Genomic DNA, 21,918 nt, shown 5'->3' with positions numbered 1-21,918 from the left:
TCCTCCCTGGAGCCAGGAATGTTGCAAGTGAGCGAGCAGCTACAAAAGAACCATCTAATTATAACCTGAAGTCATAAATCTGTGATAGTTTGTTTTCACTGTGGCTTTATTTGCTACTTGCCTCAAAATGATCAAGGGAGTCAAGGGCAAAGCAGGCTGTAAGGAATGAAGCAATGGCTTTGTCCTCTGTTTCCTCCTGCACCAGCAGGGCCCAGTGTGGCACAAGCAGATGTGGACAGCCCTCCCCTCCACCCTGAGGAAACATGCCAGGCACGAGGGGCTCTGTGGGCTCATCAGACACACCTCGCACTCCTCACACTGCCCACAGGGCTCTGCTGAGCTGGGCCTCACAAGTCTCCCTGTTCTGGGGAGTCTTTGGGCTTGTGCTTGCTCATGGATGTACTTCACCCTCTGGAGAAAACAGGGGATTTGGAAAAGCTGAGGTGAGTGAAGCAAGAACACTTCTGTCCAAAGTGTTCAGATCAAAGTCAGACAGGAAAGATGGTGGAGGCAGGAGGGGAAAAAGTAATCTGATTTGCTTTTGTCTTCCAAAAGAAAATGAGCCTAGGAAGAAACATATCAAAGGGTGACATTGCTGGGATTTCTGAGCAACTTTCCTGGACACTCCAAGAGCTTGGACCAAGAAATATTTGAAGCTGTGAATGCACTGGGTCCTTCAGAGCAGACTTACATAATGATGGCTTCCTCCATGGTGTGCACCAAGAGAAATTATGGCCTGGGCCCCTCTTTAAGCAGTTTCTATCTTTAGCCCCACATCCCAAGCTGGCAGTGCTGGAGCTGCCTGCCCCACAGCACAGCAGCCTGCCCTGTACCCGTGATCACCGTGCTGTGAAAATGACCTGGAACAGGCTCATGGACAGGGCTGCTCATTTATAATACAGCAGAAAATGTCATTGTCACTGCCAAGAAAAGACAAAAGGCCACCAAACAATAACCCAGCCATAAATGAAGGCTATAAATATGGAGATAGGTGGGAGGTAACTACAGGCTTCCTCTCACACCAGGTTGGAAAGTGTCCTTCAGGTCAAGATTCTGTATGTGCCATGAGCAGCCTTTTCTGATCAGAAATTTTTCAGTGGGGAAAAAAAAAAAATCTGCAGGTCAACATTAGGATGCAAAGTCAGAGCTCAACTTTAAGTGGAAAACAGGGATAAGCAATGCCTGTGGCCCCTGGACAGCCCATGTCTCATACAGAAGGTGTTTCTGCAAGGATTTGAAAGTAAGTTTGAAAAATCAATTCAAAAATATGATCAATTGCACAGAATGAAGCTGTGGGGCCAAGTGAGAGCAAAAGGTTGCACAAAGATCATGGTACATTGGAAAATAGCACTGATTGCAGCTGCTTTCATGCTGTGACTGCCCTCCTGAAACAGTTCTCTGCAAGATTCATTAGGCAAAGGCTGAAATATTATTTAGTTGTGCAATAACACCATAACTGTGCCACAGCCATAGTTGTTGCCAGGTGGGTAAGAAGAGTTGGTTTGCATTAAATCCTGAGGACATGCTTCAGGCAGCAGTTTGCTCCTGCCATTGCTGGGTTTCAGCCCAATTCCCGATCCCAGATGTCTGGCAGAGGATGTACACACACATTTAGGGCTGGACTCTTTTCAGGTGCGGATGGACTTTGCGCTGGCCACATCACAGGAGCTACATCTCTCCTAAGAGTCAGATGGACTCAGTGGCAGCAAGTGAAACCAGAAGGTCCTCCTTTGAGGAGAGGACGAGTGAAACTGGGTCTAACAACAGAAGGAGAGAAAAGGGCAAGGCACAACTGAACCTGTGATCTTCGCACACGAAGCTTGGGAAGCTCCCGACGTTCCTCGGCTAGGGCAGGCTCCCGGCGATCACCCACTGCCCTCTGCTGACACCAGACCGGAGCAGCCTCTGCAGAAGCCCGAGCGGTATCAACCGAATTGCTCAACAGAGATCCCGAGCTCTTAATTCCTCTGGCAGCACAAACCCACAACAATTCCCCTCTGGGAAAATGCTGGAACCGCGCTGGCCTGTCCCTTCCCGCAGCTCCTGCGGGGATGCCCCGTGTCCTGCCCGTGCCTGCCTGCCCGAGTGCGCCCATGGAAACACCCGTGATTCAGCCTTGCAGGATGCTGTGGAAAAACACTCCTAGGAGACTGACTTCTGCGCCACATCGTGTGTTAAGGGGATGATCCTCTTGTGCCAATGGAGGGTATTTCTACGTCTGTGTGTCCACGTGTGCGTGTGCCCGTGTGTCTGTGTGCGGGGGTGCTCACAATCTGCTTCGCCTCCCCAGTTGATTCCTGCCTGGTCTCGGTGCCCTCTAGTGTTGTGAACGCTCCAGTATGTAAAAAAAAAAAAATGTAAAACTGATCTCTGCTTCAGAGTTCCTGGTTTGGTTAGCTCTTAATACGCAAATTCCGTTAATTATGCAGCATACTTACAACTGAACGGAGACAATGTGACTCTGAGCATATCAGATGCTCACAGCACACCAGACACCCGAGAGCACAGGTCTGTGAGCTGAAGCTAACATCTCTAGGACCTCAGCCTGCACACCACACCCAAATCTGCTGGCTGTACAGCACTCTACCTGACACAGCCATCCCTGCATCTGGGATTATCAGTTCTCCCAGATGTTCTCCTGGCTGTGGCTGCGAGGTGCTGGTTGAGCTGGGAAATAATCCACCTCAGTACATCCAGCCCAACAGACAGGAACTGGGATGAGGCAGGACTGCCTGGTTTGGTCTCACACTCAGAGTTGGTGGGCTCAGGCTGATCAGAGCAGCATGGCTTCCCAGGACCTCAGTGAGGACTACCACTAACCACCACAAACTATCACTAGCCACCACTAACTAGCCACTAACCACCACCAACCAACCACAAACCACCACAAACTACCACTAACCACCACTAACTAACCACAAACCACCACTAACCAACCACAAACCACCACTAACCAACCACAAACCACCACTAACTAGCCACAAACCACCACTAACTACCACTAACCAACCACAAACCACCACTAACCACCACAAACTACCACTAACCACCACAAACTACCACTAACCACCACTAACTAACCACAAACCACCACGAACTACCATTAACCAACCACAAACTACCACTAACCAACCACTCACCACCACTAACCAACCACAAACCACCACTAACCAACCACTCATCACCACTAACCAACCACAAACTACCACTAAATAGCCACAAACCACCACTAACTAACCGCAAACCACCAACCAGCACCGCAAACAGCCACCAGGAGCCCGGTCTGGGGCAGCCCTGCCCATGCCCACCCAGCAGCTGGACGCTCTGCCGGAGAATCCTTCACTCTGACGCGATCGGCTTCTAGCAGAAATCATCCCTGCCGGTGACCTCTGCTGACTCAGAGGGGGCTGTGCTCAGTGGATCCGCTCTGGTGCCAGGCTCCCGCAGGGCAGCCGCGGGTGTTTCTGTCCCCCACGTCCCACCACGGGAGCCCCCCCGTCCCGCGGCGTGGGTGATGCAAGGAGGCGATTGCATCAGACGCGGCCCCGCTGAGCCGCCTGCCCGTGTGAGCGGTGAAATCATCCTCACCGCCCGGAGCGGCTCCTCCGAGCTCCCCTCGCTGCGAGCTTGCGTCAGTGACCGGCTGAAGCACTGGGCTGAGAAATCCCACCAGTTAGTGGGGGAACAGGGAGACAGAGCGCAGGTCCCATGGGGAGCGGCTGGGGGGGCTCAGCCTGGAGAAAAGGAGGTTCAGTGGGGACCTTGTGGCTCTGCACAGCTCCTGACAGGAGGGGACAGCCAGGTGAAAGTTGTGCTCTTCTCCCAGGGAACAAGGGACAGGACAAGAGGAAACGGCCCCCAATTGCACCAGGGGAGGTTCAGCTTGGATATGAGGGAAAACTTCCCTGAAAAGTGGCCAGGCAGAGGTTGCCCAAGGCGTTGATGGAATCACCTTCCCTGGAGGTGTTCAAAAGGAGTGCGGGGTGGCACCTGGGGGCATTGTTTAGTGGTGAACACGGTGCATGCTGGGTTAACATTTGGACTCGATGTTCTTAAAGGCCTTTTCCAGCCATGATAATTTTGTGAAGTTGACTGCTCAACAGAATTTCATTAAATCCTTTCAGTTATTCCAACTTGACAGTCTGGCTTCTGTTGTAGCTGCTCCACAGTGACAGTGGACAGCTAAGGAGAGTTCTCAAAAGGCATTGGCTGGAATGAGAGCACTTGAAGTTTGAACGGAAAGAGAGAGAAATGGGGACCACTCCCCAAAATAACAGGTTTAAACCCAAACACAGTTCAGGTACTCATCCTGGTACAGCAACCAGTACGGCCCAGGGCACAGAAATGAGCAGCACTGACTGCCCATCCCATCCCTCCCGGAGGATGGGAAGGCAGTGGGAAAGTAGCGGGAAGGCAGCAGGGTCCTGCCGTGGGCCTGGGTCAGGACTGAGGGGGGACAGCACACTGAAGGGGGAGCGCTAAGGGCTGTCACTGGGAAATTTAACTGCCCCTGCACAAGGAGGTTCAGTTCCACACACCAGTTTGGTTCACACTGTAGTGGAGTCAGTCATTGCACGGCAATCTTGGGATACCTCTGCGGCTCCCCAGAACTACCCAGAGACTGCGGGTGAGTCACGGCAGGCGCTGGGAGACGTTAATGCTGATGCTGGGAGAAGCCCTCTGCTCTGGGGCCGCTGTGTGCTGCCCACACAAACCATACACACTCTGCACACGCACAGTACACAGCGTACACACACTGTGCGTGGCACTCGGAACCCGGGAGTTTATTCCTTCCTGGTGCGTGTTCACCCACGGCCGGGCCCGGGGCTCCTTCAGCCTCCAGCCCGCACCCGAGGCGCCGGACAACCCCCGGCTCTTCGGGAACAAGGTCCCGCAGACCCGGGAGTTCTCTAGTGTCACACCCCGGCCGGTGACAGCGGGACGCCCTGGCATTGCTGTGCCCAGACTCCCCTCGGCGCGGAGCTCCGGTCCCAGTCCCGGTCCCGGTCCCCGCCGCCCCCGCCGGCGCCGCTCCCCGGCATCGCCCCGCCCCGGCGGCGCCGCCGCCAATGGGGCTGCGGGGCGGGGCGCGGGGCACTCCCGGTGCCCGGCACGGGACGGGTTCCGACCCGCTCCGCTCCACGCGGGGCCGCCGAGTCACTGGTGGTGCGGTGCCGGTCCGGCTCCGGGTCCGCGCCGTCTCTCCTGGTCCCGCCGCCCCGCCGGTCCCGGTCCGTGCCGTGCTGCTGGCACCGAGACAGGTAATCCGCGGGGGTCGCGCACCTGCCCGCCCGCTCGCGGCGGTCCCGGCCCTCACCGGTGCCGGTGTCACCGCCGGGCGGAGGCGGTTGAGGGGTCGGGGGGACCGGCGGGACCTGCGGCGGGTTCCGCTCCCGGCAACGCAGCGACAGCGATACACGTGGGCTGTAGCCGGCTCCGCGATCACCTCTGAACGCCGGCGGTACCGGGCCGGGCGGCACCGGGCCGGTGGGTGCGGGGGTCGGGAGATGCGGAGACCCGAGCCGGGGTCCCGGGGGATGCCCGGCGGGTGATGCGGGGCGGCCGTGCCGCGGCGGAGCCCCCGGCCGGGACGTGCCCGGGCATATCCCGGCGCGCCGCCGCCTTCCCGGAGCGGGCGGCGGGGGGCGCCGGCGGGGCCGCGGGGTCTGCCCGGGCTGCGGGGGCGGTGGGCGAGCCGGACCGGCGCTCGCCGGGACGCGCCCACGGCCGGCACCCGCGTGGGCGCCGCGCAGCGCGCTGCCCCCGCACCCGTCCCGCCGCCAGCCTCGCCTCGGCTGTTTGTCCAGAAACGAGCAGCTGCCAGATGCGGGGGTCGGTAGGCTTAGGTTGTATATTAGGAACAAGTTTTCCCCAAAAAAATTATTGCCCCGCCACAGGCGGTGGTGAAGTCGCTGTTTGGGGAAATTTAATGGACGCGTGGATGTGGCACTTGGGGACATGGATGATTAGCGGTGGCCTGAGCAGTGATGGGGGAACAGTTGGACTCCGTGGTCTCTGAGAGCTTTTACGGCTACAGTGGTTGTCTGATTATTGCAGTAAGATAGTGAAAGTTACTAAGAATTAGATGTGGGGCAAAAACCAGATGTAAATCCAAAGTTTTATGCAAATTGATAGGCGTTTTGGAGGCGTTACTTGAGATACCTGGTAAGGCAAAGTGTGGGTTTCCAAGGTAGGGCAGCCCTAACTTGGCAAAAATCACTGAAAGTGGGCATTGTGCCCTGGGGACTCCTGCTGTGCACTAAAGAGGGGTGACAGCAGCCCGGAGCACTTCCTCTCCCACCCGAGCATAAAGCAAATACAAGTCCCCAGATAAAACAATTAGTGGGCAGTTGTGCGTGTACAATCTCCAGGTTGGGAAACCTGCTGATTTCCAAGCCACGTGGAAAGCCTCAGATTCCACCTTTTTTGCTTCTGTGAGAAGCCCTTTGCCCACAGGAGTCCCACTGCTGCAAAGGTTCTCCCAGCATAGTTTGTAGCACAAGGAGATGAGGAGACACTGCCTGGACCAGAGTGAGGGAATGGCTGAGCAGGAGACTGGAGCTGACTCTGGCCAACCATGAGGCATGCACTCATATTTTCCAGATAGCATTTTTCCCCCCTGCTTTTCACTTGCAGCTCTTATTTGGGATTTCAGCTCTTTGTTCTTAGGTTCCAGTATATACAAGTGTCTCATCTTGAGGCATGGTGCTGCCTGGCTGTGCCAGTCAGTCCTGCAGCAGAGTAGAAATCTCCTGTAATGTGTGTGCTGGCTCATGTGGTGACATGGAAGAGCCACTGCTGGGGTGTCTCAGCCCCTGAGGGTGTGGCTGAGATGGGAAGCAGCCCCCACCCCATCTCCTCCTGACCTGCCTGCATCCCTGCCAGTCCCCTGCCCCAGTACCTGCTGGGCAGATGGGGAGAATCAGCAGCACTGAAGGTTTCACTGATTGCTTTCATTTTGTACCTTTTCGCTTACTATTTTCCTCACCCTTGTTTTTCTCCCAGAATCCTTTAGCTGCACACAAAAGAAATAGACTGGATTCCAATACAGTCTATTTTTTTTTTTAATTACACTTTCACAGAGAAAATACAATGGCTGAGCTGTAGTGTTGTCACAGGGTGGATGATCTGCAGCTCATGCTGTGACTCTGCTGGAACCATTTCATCTCATGCAGTGAAACTCATTCAGCAGCTCATGGCTTTGGTATCTTAAGGGCTGATGCAGTGCAGAGAGCCCATTCTGGTCTCCTGCTTAGGCAGGATGTCTCTTTAAGGCAATAAAAGAGTTCTTAAACAAATCTGAGATGTTTTTAAGTTAGATCTCATACATCTGGGGCTGGTGCCAGGAGGTTCTTCTTCCCCTCAACCTCTGAGTACATTGATACTGTGCCCCATGTATACTCATTGTTACTGTGTTACCTTTATATTCCCCTGTGGCAGATAAAATGTGCAGCCCTGGAAGTGGCAGGGAGACTTTATGTGGTCCCCAAAGAGGTGGGAGTTGTTGGTTTTGGATTTTCCTTTAGCCTCAGTAAGAGCAGTTGTTTCAATCAAAAATTAGGTGATCCAAAGTTGCTGCCATATCAGGGCAGTGCCAGGTGGTTTAGATGTGTCCTCCATGTACAAATCAAATGTCTTGGGTCTGGTGGTGTTGAAATAAGAAGTACAAAGATCCCTCAGCTTTGAATTTCATGCCTGATATTCAACCCCATGTTGGTTCCCTGTATTGTTACACTTGAGCAGCAGCAGACCTGCCCTGTGCCCAGTATCCTGCTGGCACGTTGGGTACGGCTGTCTCCTCCAATCTTGAGCGATTCCATCCTCCTGGCAGACGTCCTTGTGCTTGGAGCAGCTCTGACACAGGATTCCTTTGGCCTGTGTAACTTTCTGTATTTGGCAAACTGCTTTAAACCGGGTTCTTGTGGAGAGGGGGCTTTGAGGGCATTGTCTCAGCTGCAGGCCCTTTGAAAGGCTGGGAAATTCTGTAAACATATGAGAAAAAGTGGCAAAGTTGTGTTCACAGGACAGTTTCACCAAAAACTCTGCTGGTTTGGGGTTTTTTGTTTTGTTGAGGGTTTTTTTCACCTGTGCTTTTTTCCTTGCATTACAGCACTTTGAAGAGTGGGTAAAAATCAGCCCTTTCCATACTCTGGTATCTGGGTTCCTTTCCTGTTGCCTGCAATTCTGTTTCATTCATCTTTTGCTGATATTAGGAGCAAAAGCTTGAACCAAACTCTAGGCCCCTGGCCTGCTGGCCCTTCTGGAGCAGTTGGGTGACACCTGCCCAGTGTGCCAGCCCCCCAGAGGAGTTGTGTTTCATTCATCTGGGATGATGCATTTTATTTTCCCTCCTGTGCTCAACCTGTAGCTGAACCCTGACACCGAACCCTGACACCAAACCCTGTGCAACTCCTGGGACAGAGACACTGGGATCACCACCTTCTGAGATGGTGCCAAATCTTCTTTTATTCAGTGGTGTCAGGAACCTTTATGCTAGCTCTAAGCTGTGCCCGTGCCCCTCCCAAGGTGCTTGCAAGACAGATTTAATCCCTTCAGCTCCTGCTGGCCTGTCCCCATGGACTTGGCTGCTGATCCTGTATCAGCCCATGTGCTGCGAGCAGGAGCTACGTGAGGGAGGGTGACTCATGCGCTGTGCTCGCCTGGGCAGACCTCATCTCCCATGAATCTCGGCCCTCCAGAGCCGGGGGAGCCCAGCCAAGTGTCCGCTTCCAAAAGGCACCGGCAAGGGAGTGGTGGGATTAGGCAGAGGAGGCAGAAAAAGCCTGCAGAGGAATGCTGCAGTGGGAGGGGAAGGAGTTGTGGCTGGGGGCCCTGTAGATGATCCTGTAGAGCCTTGCAGGGGCCAGACATCTGGCCAAGCTTCCCTCCCAGAGGACAGCTCTGGTTCTCCTAGGCAGTTCAGGCTGTCCTCCAAAAGGTGTTCACTATTCCTGATGGGTGTTGAGAACTTGGTCCCAAGGCACATTGAACAGTTTCTCTCCTGATTTTCTGCACAAGGTAATAGGAAGGGCAAAGTGGAGATTGGTCTTGTGAAAGTGGATTTTATTCCCTGTCATCATGGGAAGAACCCATCTAGAGTCTGCAGAAATAATCAGGCAGCCCCAAAACTCGAAATAAATTGCTCAGTTTTGCAGCTTCAGTCTGAATTGCTTGCTCTGATTGAGATGCTGGTCCTGTGCTGCCCTTTGAGCCACCCTTGCTGACAGTGTGGCGAGCCATTAATGCACCTCGGGAAGGCTCTGGAGGGCATTTCAGAGGGAGGTGGGAACTCGTTCTGCTGGGACACAGCAGACCACAGGTGTGGGGGTGTGTGTGTCCCTTTCTGTTGGGGGTGTAGAGCGTGTGTGGAGCAGTGTGTCCTGTTCTGCCAGGGACACATCAGCCACCAGCATTTGGTGCTGTCACACCAATGCAGCCTCATTGGCCAGAGCTGGGCTGCTGGATCCTGAAGCTGGGGCTTTGCTGAGCCTTTGCTGGGACCAGGCTCTCTACTGATTGTCTCTGGTATCCAGAGCCATGGCTGGAGCTGGCAGAATCCACTGGTGACCTGAAGAGTTAGTGGTCAGTACTTCAATACTGTGACTAAAATTTCATTTGCTGCATTGTGAGGCTGTGAGATGAGAACAGAATGGGGCAGCCCATCACCAGCCTTGCTGGGAAGCCTGGGACTGATGGAGCCATGTGGAAGGAGCCAGGAATTACCTCCTGCCCAGGTCCCACCCACAGTGCTCAGCAGTGTCGGCTGCTGTCCTGGCCAGGTGGAGATGTCTACCCAGAGACAGGCACTCTGCTCATCCCAAATGTGTTAGGGCTGGCTTTGATCCCTCTGCCTTCTCTTCCTCTCGTCCCCAAGCTCCGCTCTCCTCTTCAACACAATGGCCTGCCAAGAGAGTGAGTACCTGGATGACCAGAAGAAATGTGTCCCCTGCAGAAAGTGCATGCCCGGGCAGGAGCTTTCCAAGGTAAATTGACTTCTCTGTAAGGAGCAGAAATCATCATGGGTGGCACAGCTGGGTTAATCCTCTGCCAGCCTCCCTTCAGAAAGATGATCTTAGGTCCCAGCATGTTGGGAAGAGCTGAGGCTTGGTAGGATGGGATGGTGGATTGTTTCACTTACACTGGTAGAAGGGTGAGACAACGGAAGCAGGAGGTGATGAGGGATTTAAGGCAGCACAAGGAGCAACCTGATTTCCTTTTTTGCTGGTGGAAGTCTAAATTTCCTCTGCTCTGCAGCCCTGAGCAAGGTCACACTGCATGGCATGGCTGCACATGGGTGGGTGCCAGCAGGACACTGCTGCAGGGGGTCCCAGCCTGGCCTCAGTGGTGGAGGCTTGGATTGGTGGGAGGCAGCAGGGTTCCCTGGTGGTGCCTCCTGGGCCGTGGTGCTGCCGGAGCTCTCCAACACCCTGAGTGCACCAGGAGCCCCAGCTGGGCAGCAGACTGGGTCCCTGAGTGTCTCCTGGGAGCTGCACTGCTGGTGGCTGCTCTCAGCTGGGTTCTGAGCACCCCACATGAACGATGGCCCTTTTCCCCCAAAGAAGGGACACTGTTTCCCTCAGTACCCTCACCACCACCCTGCCCCCAACCTCGTGCCTTGCAGGACTGCGGCGACGGCAGCGGCGGGGACGCGCAGTGCGTGGCCTGCCCTCCCAGGAAGTTCAAGGACCGCTGGGGACATCACGGCTGCAAGCCCTGCCTGTCCTGCGCCCTCATCAACCGCCTCCAGAAGTCCAACTGCACAGCCACGGCCGACGCGGTCTGCGGGGAGTGCCTGCCGGGGTGAGCAGGGCCGGCTGAGCACAGCCACGCCTGGGGGCAGGCAGGGAGGGGCTGGGCACAGGGGGCTTTACCTGAGGCCACCCATGGTCCCACATGGGACCTAAGAGGAGACCCAGTGATGTCTCTGCGAGGACACTGCTAATGACGTGGAAGTCAGACCCTTCTGGTGGGTCCTGTTGTAGCTCCAGAGAAGGAAACGTGAAGACTCACGTAAACGAGCTGTGAAAGAAAACTTCCAGACTCACTGTTCTGTAGACACCAGGGTGGCTGAGCCCTGGAGGATGAAGTGTTGTAGAGCACTATGATTAGTAGTCCCCAAAGGGTGGGTTTAAGGGGTTACTGAAAATGAAATGGCTGCATAGAGACAGCCTGTGCCAAGCCCAGGTGCTGCAGACACCACTGTCCAGCAATAAGCTCCGGTGTATGAGTCTCTTCTCAGACAGAGCTGTAACTTGGGTGTTCCCAGCCCTGTGGGGAGCTATTAACCATTAAAATCCACTTCAGCAGATGAGGGGGGGCTGTTGGAAAGATGTTGCTTCTTAACAAATGTCTAGACACGAACAAGTAGGTGTGGTGTGGCTCCAGCCAGTGATGAGAGCCCTGTTGCCAGCCAGGCAGGAGTGCAGGGTCAGCTGTGCCCCTCTGCTACGGGATGGGTGGCACAGCTGGCTGCACAGCCAGGGTGGTGGGAGCTCGGTGGGGCCAGGCTGTGCTGAGCCTGTGTGCTCTGTTGGCAGGTTTTACCGGAAGGCGCGGCTCAGCGGGCAGCTGGAGTGGGAGTGCATTCCCTGCACCAAGCAGACGCCATCCTCCGAGCCGCAGTGTAGGTGCCCCCACGCTGCTGGGGTCGGGGCAGGTGACGTGGGCACAGGGCAGCCACAGCCCTGCTGGGGGAGGCACGGTCATGGCATGCGACGAGGGATGGGCAGGGAAGGGGTGGTCCAAGCCTCAGAGTTTGGCTCCAGCGCTTTGTGGATGATGTTTGCAGGTCGGTCCAGAACAAACCTGGTGAGGGTCGCTGTCCCTACTGTACCACCGCAGGACACAGCCCTTCTTGCACTGACCAGCAGTGCCCTGGTCATCATCGTCCTGGTGCTTCTGGCACTTTCCATCATCTACTGCAAGCGATTCTGGAAAAGCCAGTGCCAGAGAGGTGAGTTGGTGCTCTCCTCCCTGCTGTGCCATTCACCTGTGCCTGTGGGCCCTTCTTGCTGTATAGAGCATTGCTGAATTCACAGCACAGTGACCCAGCTGTTCCTCAGCTCATACAGAATAGACACCTCATCCTGCTTCTCATGCCTGCAGGACCTCTCGTGTGCTTTACCTGCTCAGTGACACAGAGGAGCCTCCCTCCTTCTTAGGGCCATCAGGAGGAGGAGGAGGCCATTTCGCAATCAGAACTGGCAATCCTCCCTTCTGAGGTTTTTCTGGTTGAGTGGCTCTTTGCTGCAGAATGAAGAGGGCTGTAGGAGTGGTGGCCAGGGTTGGGGCAGGATGGCATCCAGCAGCATGCCAGGGAGCTGCTGGGCTCCCAGCTCCTCGCTGGCAGACATACCACAGGGCTGAGGACATGTTAGGGAAGTGAGCCAAACCTTTGCTCAGGCTGTTCCTTCTCTATCCTCCAAGTTTTCCTGAGGACTCAGAACTTCTCAGGACAGCGAGCAACGTTCCCAACTGCAGCAGCACCCGGCAGGTTCCTGTGTGAGGAGCAGATGTCTGGACCCTGCTGCCTGGGTGTGAAGAATTTGAGCCCTTGCTACAGGCAGGCGGAAGGTACCTGCTCTTGCTGCCTTCCCTGGGGAAGGGAGGGTGGTGCTGGGCTCCAGCTCACATGGTCCCAGGATGAGAGGCAGGAAGGATGGAGCTGGAGGGTGAGCTTCACTGATGCCTGCCGGTTTCTGGTTCTAGGCCCCGTGGAAGCGGTGCAGTTCATTTCCGATGGGGAAGCCGTGGGTCTCCAGCTCCCCTCTCTCCAGCCAGAGATGGACTTGCCACCAGCCATTGCAGCCAGCACTGCCTCCAAGGCCCAGCTGGGCAGGAGCCTCCTGGAAAGCCAGCCCCTCATCCGGGCCTCAGGCCATGGCGACTGCCTGGACGGGGTCCTGCCGCCCCCCACCCCCAGGCAGGGCCGGCCGGGCACGGTGGAGGCCCTGGCCCCCCTCTCCTCCTGTGCCTCCGAGATGCAGCACAAGTGGCCGCATGCACCCGTGGAGTGCACTGAGCTGGACCTCCAAAAGTTCTCCACCCAGGCAGAGTTTGTGGGCGGTGAGCGGCTGGAGGACGCGGCAAGCCGGGCTGTGAAGAGGATTCCAGCAGAGAGCGGTGGTGGGGTGCAGGAGGGGGCTCATCACTTGCCCACAGCCGAAATCCCACCTGGGGAGCAGCCGGTAAGTTCCTCCTGCCTTATCACTCCTCAGAACTACTGCCAGTTGCCCAGGGCTCAGGCACAGAGGCCGGGCTTGACATAGGGGTAGGAACATGGCCTGAGTTATGTTAATATGGGGTGGTAAGGCTGGAGAAGAAGCACCATTCCCTGAGCCCCTGTGAGGGCCCTGGGAGCAGAGCCAGGCATTGCTGTTCTCAGCAGACTGCCACCAACCTTGGGGTCTTTGTCTCACCAGGTGGATGATGCTCAGAGCCTGGTGACTCAGATCAGCAGCACGGCCAGTGGTAAGTGGCCTTCCAGTCTCACCTTTGGACTCCAAGTACGGGCATATCAGAGGCAGGTTCTTGGAAGGGAGCTCCTCCAGAAGCCCACCATGTCCCCACCAGGGACTTACCTGACTTGTGGCCTTTGGTGCTGGTCCACAGGGTATATTTTCTGTGATGCTGCCTTGAGTAGCCTGTGGGCAGGTGGCCCAGCTGTCACCAGTTACCAGCTTCCCCAGGGCTGAGCCAGCTCCATGTTGCTGAGCTCTAAAAGTGATGTTGGAGGAGATACCTGCCCTGGCAGGGTGGCCTTTCACCTGTTCAGCGGGGGCTGAGGCTGGAGGCTGGCTGTTCTCTTTGCCCTTTTCCTGTTTGGCTAGGATGGATACTAACCCAGCTTCGCTGTGTTGCTGCCCCCAGGTCTCCCAATAGCAGAGCTGCCCCATTCCTTGGTGCAGTCTCTTGCCTTCTTGTTGGACCCTTCCTTGAACGGTGTGAAGAACTTCAGCCACGTGGCCCTGGAGCTGGGGCTCATGCCCCAGTTGCTGGGGCGGATTTCGGGGTTTGAGCAGCTGGTGGCACACTTCACCTGCGCGGGCGCCGCTGTCACTGTCCCGCTGCTGGCGCAGGCGCTGCAGCGGCTCCAGCGCTTTGACGCCTTGCTCCTGCTCTGCGACCACTTCACACTCAGCCCCGCGCCGGACCGCCAGCGCTAGGGCACGGGGAGGGACGGAGGAAGCTCCATGCACTGTTACTCCTGCGAGAGAGGATCCAGTGGCCTGCAGTCACATAACCTCCCTGGTGTGCCTGGCAGGAGAACACAGAGGTGGTCTTTGCATCATGACAGGGGTGTTTCTGCACAGGGGTTCAGGAAGCACAGCTGTGCCTTTTCCCTGCTCCATGGGGGAGGGCTTGCTCAGGCCCCTCCGGAGGCTGTTTTTTCTCTAGCTGTGACACCCTTCCCTGTCAGTTGCTGTGCTGTGGTGCTCTGGCTCTGCAGTGAGCCCTGTCCTGCCCCACTGTTGCCATGGGGTTCCTCAGCCATGGGGCTCGATGTCCATGGGCAGTGCCCTCCTATGAGCCCAGCCATCCCCTCCCTTCCATTCCAGCTTTCCCATCCTTCCTCTGGCCCATGCTCTGCTTTCCCGGGTGCCAGTTGCCACTTTCTCTGTTTACTTTTCAGTTGCTTCTCTTCCTCTGTGCTGCGATTTCCTTGGCAGAGGACCTGGCCATGGCTGATGTGCCAGGCTCCAGCCTTTGTTCCTCTGTGCCGCCCTGGCACCTTCCTATCGTGTCCATTTGTGGTGCAGTGTAGCATCCTGGCACGAGTTTCAGACTGACTCCCAGGATGAGCTGACTTAAGCCCTCACTGGGCTGTGGCTGTTGGCCATGGGCAGGTGCTGGCTCACCCCAGCCCCATGGCTGTTCACTGCCCATCGCCTCCAAGGCTTCACAAACTGCCTGTGGTGGCACAGGGTGTCAGGGGTGGGGACACTGCACCGAGGGTGGCAGCTGAGGGCTGAAGCTGTGGCTGTGGTCACGGGCAGCGGTGACATTCCTGTGCCAGCCACAGCAGGAGCTCCTCCAGAAGCTCCTCCTTTTTTAAAATAATATTTTTCTTTTTTTTTTTTTTTTTCCTGCCTAAAAACGGCCTGATTTCTCATTCCTGGGAGTTGCTACTGGGAAGGGGGAAAAGCACCCTTCTGCTTGGTATGTCATCCAGAGGGATTTGTCATAACTTGCCATGGTCTTGCTGTCACCAGTCGCCCTGATTTCAGTGTTGTGCCTGAGCCCGGGGGCTGCAGGCAGCTGGGCTCTTCTCTGTGCCCTGGCCACCGGGGCTGTGCTGGTGGCCCTGGACAGGAGCGGGGGCTGCAGGAACACGTTCCTGAGCGGGGCACAGCGGCGCGGGGGCGGGCAGGCCCGCGGGGGTCACGGGCAGAGCAGCTGCCGGCAGTGGCTCGGCGCTGGCAGAGCGTGGTGCTGTTAACACCGGGGCTGCGGCTTCCATCCCTCCACGGGCCATTCACTTGAGAGTTAGACTCCGTGATCTTTGTGGTCCCTTCCAACTCAGGATGTTCTGTGATGTGGTGTCACCCTAGCTGTCCCGAGACTCGCAGACAGCGTCACTGGGGCTGAGCTGGTGGCGCTTGCTTTGTCCCTCGCTGCCGTGGCTGGGTCTGCCGAGTGCTGTCCTGCCTGTCACCGGGGTCTCAGCCCAAGCCGGTGGTGTGATGGTCACCAGCAAGTGGCACTGTTACCCCACTGCCTGCTGGCCCCACCCAGGCCCCCTCGGCTGAGCCCACAGAATTCTCCTTTATCTGACCACGGGACCTCAAAGAAGCAGATGCCCTTCCAGGAAGGCAGACTTCCCCCACACCCCGGGGAGTAATAGCTGCTGGTGTTCTCTTTCCCTGTTTAAAGAAGTTGGGGCTTGAACACACCCAGGATGTGCTCAGATAAACAAGGGCATGGGCAGTTTGAGCTGGACCTGGCACCTTCCCTCACTGCTTGTTTCTTCCACAGTCAAGGTCGTTTTATTGCTCTTTGCTCCCCAAGACCTACAGCATTGAACTTTGAGCCATCGTGGGCCAGGATTAGTCAGACTCTTGCTGCACTCTTGGGCTGTTAGGGAGTGTTGCTATAGCACACACAGCCTGGGGCCAGGGATTTCCTGTTTGAGGCTTTTCTGTGGCAGGGAGAGTGCTGGGTTTAATCACCTCACAAAATCCAATAAATATTTAATCCCTCTGTGGACATAGTCACTTCCAGTGGGAAGGAAAATAACTTCACCCACTGCCTCTGAGTAAGAGCCTCCCTACAGCTCAGCTTGCTGGCCCTGGCTTTGAAGTTGGAACTGGACTGGGCAGCTTGCCCTGTGTGTTCCTGTGTCGCCAGTGCCACCAGTGTGTGGTCACTTGGAGTGCACAGAGCAGTGGCAGGATGGCAGAGCCAGCCCGCTCCTGTCACATGGCAGTGTCAGGAGCAAGAGATGGGCAGGAAGGGCTGTTAAATTAGAGCTGTGGATGATGGGGCCATGTCCCAGGTGTGTGCTGCAAATCTCTTCACACGCTGGGCAGCTCCATTGGTGTGCTGGGTGGGGCTCTGGGCCAAACAAATGAAGTGAGGCTTTAGTTCATTTGTTTGGGGGTTTTCCTCACTCTTAAAATGAAATCAACCTCATTTTCTTTATAGCTTTTAAGGTAAACTTATTTATCAATTGTTTGATGTCTGAGCAATATTACTTATGGTCAAAACTCACCCCCTGCCTTGAGGGTGCAGCATATCAGGTGTGTGCTGTGCAGGGTGTGGGTACGGGCCGTGCCATACAGGGTGTGTAGGGTGGTGTGTGCCATGCCACAGCTCCTGCCCCACTGCTGCTGCCCCTCAGGCCCAGGTGTGCTGCCCCAGCAGTCCCCAGGGACTGGTTGTATGTGTATTTGAACTGTCCTGGGTTCCCCCTCAGAGCCTCACGCGTGGTGTCGGTGCAAGTCACACTGGCTGGTGCTCCAGCAGGGCTGGACACTGCACAAGAGCGCCGCAGGACGTGGCTTTTCAGCAGTGAGGCTCCCCCAGCTCCCAGCCAAAGGCTGCTCCCCACTCTCACTGTGCTCATGGCAGGCACCTTCCTTCAGCTGTGGTGACAAAACCAGCTGTGTTTACAAGGGCCAAAAGTTCAACAGGTAGCCTTTAGCCCACCCTAAGACCCCTTGGCCAGGCTGCCTCGAGCCCAGCCAGAGCCCTCAGGGAACCATGAGAGCCTTGAAAACAGGGATAATGCTGTGACTCAGACATCAGAACAACAGAGATCCCTGAGCAGGGAACTGCTTCACTGGGGAACCAATGGACTTGATACTTGACTTTTGCTTTTTAATAGTATTTTCAACATAGTACATAGAATGTAAGGTAGGGAAATTCCTGTAGTGCTGGATCTCATGTCACAGCCTCAGGAAGCCATTTGTGCCAAGCTGGCATGGCTCACAGAGAGGTGAAAAGAAATCAAATAACTCTGAAATCTGTGCAAACTTGAGCTAGGACTGAACAGTGGAAACACTCCAGTGCAATGGGGTTTTTTTTAAACAAGTGATTGGTTTCCACACCAGTCTTGCCTGGAAGTCTGATTTGCAGAGGAATTTGTGTGATAAGTTTAAATCCAGCCCTGTTCTGGGAAGCTCTTAAGCATAGACTTAAAATAGGCACATACTTCACTGTTGTTAAAGTGTTTATTCTGGTGAACAATTGGTGAACATCCCTCGGGTGCTGTTCCTGAACAGGGGGCTTGTGAGAGCTGTCCCTCCAATGTGCTTTTACAGAAATAGGCAATACTGAAGAAAACTTAGTGTTACTGATCTGGGCACACTTCTTGGAAGAGTCTGCAAGTGCTGGGGGAAGGTACCCCCCTCTGTGTTGGATTATTTAATACTTCAGACTCTGGTGCTTTTCAAAAAAAAAAAAAATCACTACACTACATTTCTGTAGCCATGGTTTACCCAAGGGAATATATGTTGTTTCTTATGGTAGATGTTATTTTTCTTTAAGGTTACGAATAGGTTATTTATATTTTTGTAAATTCTGTGCCATTGCCATTGTAATTCTGCTGTAGCATCGTTTCTGTTGGGTTTGGGGTGTTGTCTGTGTTCAAATCAAGCAGAAGCTGAAGCTCCTGCCCCCTGTAAATGGAAGGGGGTTGGTCCCTCACATTCCTCCAGACCTGGTGCTCTTGAGTGATGTGTGTTTGTAGTTCAATAAATTTTGGAGCCAGACATGGTGACGCTTGGTGAGTTTTGATTCCCCTGGGCATTGCTGCAGGCCCCTGCCTGCCTGCCGGTGGGGGCTGATGCTGCAGGGGCCGGGGGGGCTGGAAGGCCTCGTCTGGCAGGGCAGGCAGCGCTGCTCAGAGAGATGCTGCAGCAGCCGAGGTCATCAGCCTCATCCCAGTGTGGGAACGGGCTGGAGGGGGTGGTGCTGGATGGGGTGGCCGAGGTCCTGGGCCTGTCCTCTCAGGGCCCCCCAGGCTGCCTGCCCCCACCACAGGCATCAGCTGTAGGTTTTACATGGGTTTAACATTCTCCAGAGTGGTCGAGTCTCAGGTGTGGTTCACTGCATGGCCTTGGGGGGAGGCAGAGACCCCTCAACAATGCCCAAGGAACTCCCATTCCCGGAGCTTTGCTGAGAAACAGCTGCTGTTTAAGCTCAGTAATTACAGGGCTCGTTAAGCCTATTCATGCCCTTATACTGGTATGTTTAAAATAATTATTAGCATGAGGGGTGTTTTCTGTTCTAATTAAAGCGATGATACTTGTCCAAACTCCAGCAGGTTCTATGAGTGTTTGCAGTGCTGCAGCTCATCCTGCCTGTGGGGATCCCCATGCAGTGCTGTGTCTGCAGCCCTGGCTGCCTCTGTCATACCACAGGACAGCACAGCCTCTGGAGTCAGGGCCCAGAAGAACCACTCATCCACCACCAAACACAAAGCCATGGCAGTGGTGGAGGTACTCAGCATCCAGAGTTTCCAAAGAAGCCTTTTCTGTGGAGCGTGTGGGTGCCTGGAGGCTGTTGTTGCAGGTGCTGTACATGGTGCAGCCCAGGTGTTCCCAGAGCACCCAATCTCACCACAGTCTGCAAGGGGTGATGATCCCAGTGTCACTGCCTGCACCAGCCCAAGGCAGAGGGTGTGGGCAGGGGGCTGTGGCCCTCCTGTGGGTGACCTGAGCCTAAAGCTCTGCCTGTGCCTGTCACTTGGCTGAGGCCACTGTTACTGCAGAAGGAGAGGGCCAGAAGTGTCTGTTGGGAGAGCAGCTTCCTGCACGATTTTGTGATGGGAATTCAACGTATGCCATGCCTTACCTTTGAGTGATTCCTGGCCCTGGGGTTGTAACCATCCAGACTCTGCATTCTCAGCTGACTGGACACGCTGCAGTAGGCAAAAGGGGGGTGGGTTTGGTCACACCTCAGGTCTGTTCTTCTGGAAGAACAGGGGTGCCCCTCCCATGCAGAGCAGATGCTCCCACCCAAGGCAGGAACTCCCAGTGATCAAGAGGTTCACACCCCCTCTGCTCCTCACCTCAGACTGCTTGTGTTGTCTGGTCTTGCCTTGTTTTTGGCTGAAGCCCAAGGAGCGATGATAAATCAATCTTGTTCCCCTCAAAGTACTTTGGGATTCTCATACTTCGTGCTAGGATAAGCTCCTGTGAAGCAGAGCTGGCAGAGAAACACGTGTTCCATGTGAGCAGACAAGTGTGTGGTTGAGGACCCACTCCTTGGTGGTCAGAACAAGGCTGACTCCCACCCCCGGTCCCGGTGCCGCCTCAGCCACTCTTCACAGAGAGGCTGACAGCAGGACAGGGTGCTGAGGTACCCGGTCCTCACCTCAGCTGCCTCCAGCAGGAACATCTCCAGCTGGGATGCAGAGCTGTGCAAAGGCACTCGCAGCTTGGCGAGCCTCCAGCTGCAGAGGGAATGCCAGGGAATGCTGCTTGGCCCACAGCAGGCACACGCACTGGGCCTTCTCCTGAGCTGTCTTTGGAGCAGGAAGGCAGACGTCTGTCCTGCTGCTCCCAGCAGTCACACGTCACAGCCAGCAGTCCTGCTGAGACACGTGCTCCTGACCTATGGGGTTTTACTCTGAATAACCCCAGTGAAATGTGGGGGTGTGGATACCTCACCTGCGTGCCCTGAAATGTACCTGCAGAGGTGGGGACTGTGGCCCTGTCCTTGTGTGGACAGGGACTTCTGAGCAGAGCTTATCTCAACCTGCTGAGGTGAGATTGCAGTCACGGGAGGTCTTGGCATCCTTCTCACAGGAGACCCCACTCATGTCCTCCCCCTGAGCACTGAGTGGCAAAGGGGAGCTGCTGGAAGGGGCTGGCCAGGGTGAGGAGGTGTTCCCATGGATGAAGTGTTCCAGGTGGGATCCTGCTTGGAGCCAGATTAATTAACGAGCCCTGTGTTATCAAGGACTGCATGGTCGATGGCAGTGAAGTCAGAGGAGCTTTCTAAGATCTCCCTTGTGTGTAGGTTCTGGAGGCACAGAGCAAGAGCTTTCAAGGCTGCACTTTTTACTAAAGCCCTGCATTTGCTTTGGGCTGAGATGACCTGGATTAAGAACTGTGTTTTGTTAAAACACTGATTGAAATTCTGTAGTTACAGGGAGGGGATGGCTGCCCTTTTCTGTGCAGGAGAGGGTAAGCACACAGTCCTCAGGGGAGTCTGAGCTGCAGCATTTAATGAGAAAAGGGCAGGAATGAGACCAACAGCTCTGGAGTGCCTTGGTAAACATCTTCCCAGCTTTCAGCCTTCATTTCCTTGCCTAACCCTAACCAGGAGGCTCACCAGTAGAGAAACCTTAAACACCTGCCCTCCATGTGCCCCTGGCCCCTGCACAGGGGCCGGGGGGACAGGCAGATAAATTTCCATTGCTAAAATTGAAGACCGAAATCTGTTAGAGAGACATGAATTTCCATACCCAAGCTCCTTTCCTTCTGCACTTTCTTTCCCCACAGGTGGTGTTTTTACTGTTTCTTCTCTGATTTTCTCATTCTGTATTTCCCCCAGGCTTCGTCTGCACACTCAGTTCTTACCTCACCGTGTCTCTGCAGGACATGAGGGCCATCACAAGCAAAGAAAAACACACATTTCACAGCACATTACTGAACTGGATGTGTTTGCCAGGAGGCAGAAATCTATTTTCTTCTGTCTTTCACACTCACCTTCCCAACCTGTCAGTTCACTCACAGGGACTTTCAAAAAGCAGCTGAAAAGCTCCACAGTGCATGTTTGTGGCACAGAGCCCAGGGCTGCTGTGTGCCTGTGCAGGGAGTGCCACCATCACCCACAGCCTCGGTGGGCAAAAAGAGCCACCAAACTCTGAAGAACTGGGCAGAATGCTTGGGGGAACATTAATGAGAGCAAACCATCTCATCTAGGACCAAACTGTGAGCAACATCCACCACCACAAAAATAATAATAATAAAAAAATCCTTATTCTTTTTATTGGCAGCAGATGTTCATTTTTAAGGGGAAACAAATCCAGCTCCAATGCCAGAGCTGTGCTGGAGGCAAAAAAACACTGTCTTTGGGGACAACCTGATGCCAATAATTATTATTATCCTTCAAAAATACATTATTATCCCAAATGGAATTGCTATATTCCTGCCCTAAGCCCTGCTGGTAAATTAGGTTTTTGAGTGTGGCCAGGCTCTTTCTCCGTGACAGTTAATGGGATCTCATAACTTGGGTAATAGGCTGGTTTGCCTTCCAATGCAGCAGCATTAGAGATGGAATTTTAGCAAAAGAATAGTGTTTTTACAACCCCTTAAATACCTCCTCACACTCCCCCTCATTCTCCTCTGAGCTGGCCTGAAGGAATTACAGGATTACAAATAAATACCCCAATCAAGTACAATAACAACAGAGCCAATGTTCATCATTTCTTACCTCCTGCAGTTCATATTAACATGTTGGATCAAG

At 54.9% G+C, this 21,918-nt stretch overlaps 1 protein-coding gene across 1 annotated transcript; it reads left to right on the top strand.

The window, feature by feature from the left end:
• The first annotated feature begins 5,191 nt into the window (after window positions 1–5,191).
• Window positions 5,192–18,212, top strand: EDA2R (ectodysplasin A2 receptor). The gene is made up of 9 exons (XM_053990453.1): window positions 5,192–5,261; window positions 9,875–9,983; window positions 10,622–10,800; window positions 11,538–11,623; window positions 11,789–11,953; window positions 12,427–12,573; window positions 12,709–13,187; window positions 13,422–13,470; window positions 13,870–18,212. Exons 2-9 carry the CDS (start codon window positions 9,897–9,899, stop codon window positions 14,163–14,165), a joined length of 1,488 nt encoding a protein of 495 aa, XP_053846428.1. The 5' UTR covers window positions 5,192–5,261; window positions 9,875–9,896; the 3' UTR covers window positions 14,166–18,212.
• The last annotated feature ends 3,706 nt before the right edge of the window (window positions 18,213–21,918 follow it).

Source organism: Vidua macroura, chromosome 14 (assembly GCF_024509145.1).
Source record: "Vidua macroura isolate BioBank_ID:100142 chromosome 14, ASM2450914v1, whole genome shotgun sequence".
In the NCBI taxonomy this organism is placed as follows: domain Eukaryota; kingdom Metazoa; phylum Chordata; class Aves; order Passeriformes; family Viduidae; genus Vidua; species Vidua macroura.
This window is presented reverse-complemented; position numbering and strand designations above follow the sequence as displayed.

What these genes read in the sequence shown, in the direction of transcription:
- EDA2R (XM_053990453.1), top strand. Translation starts at nt 9,897, where the DNA reads ATGGCCTGCCAAGAGAGTGAGTACCTGGATGACCAGAAGAAATGTGTC. An exon ending in GCCATCCTCCGAGCCGCAGT is followed by an intron (nt 11,624 to 11,788) that starts GTAGGTGCCCCC and finishes TGATGTTTGCAG; the next exon opens with GTCGGTCCAGAACAAACCTG. An exon ending in GATCAGCAGCACGGCCAGTG is followed by an intron (nt 13,471 to 13,869) that starts GTAAGTGGCCTT and finishes TGCTGCCCCCAG; the next exon opens with GTCTCCCAATAGCAGAGCTG.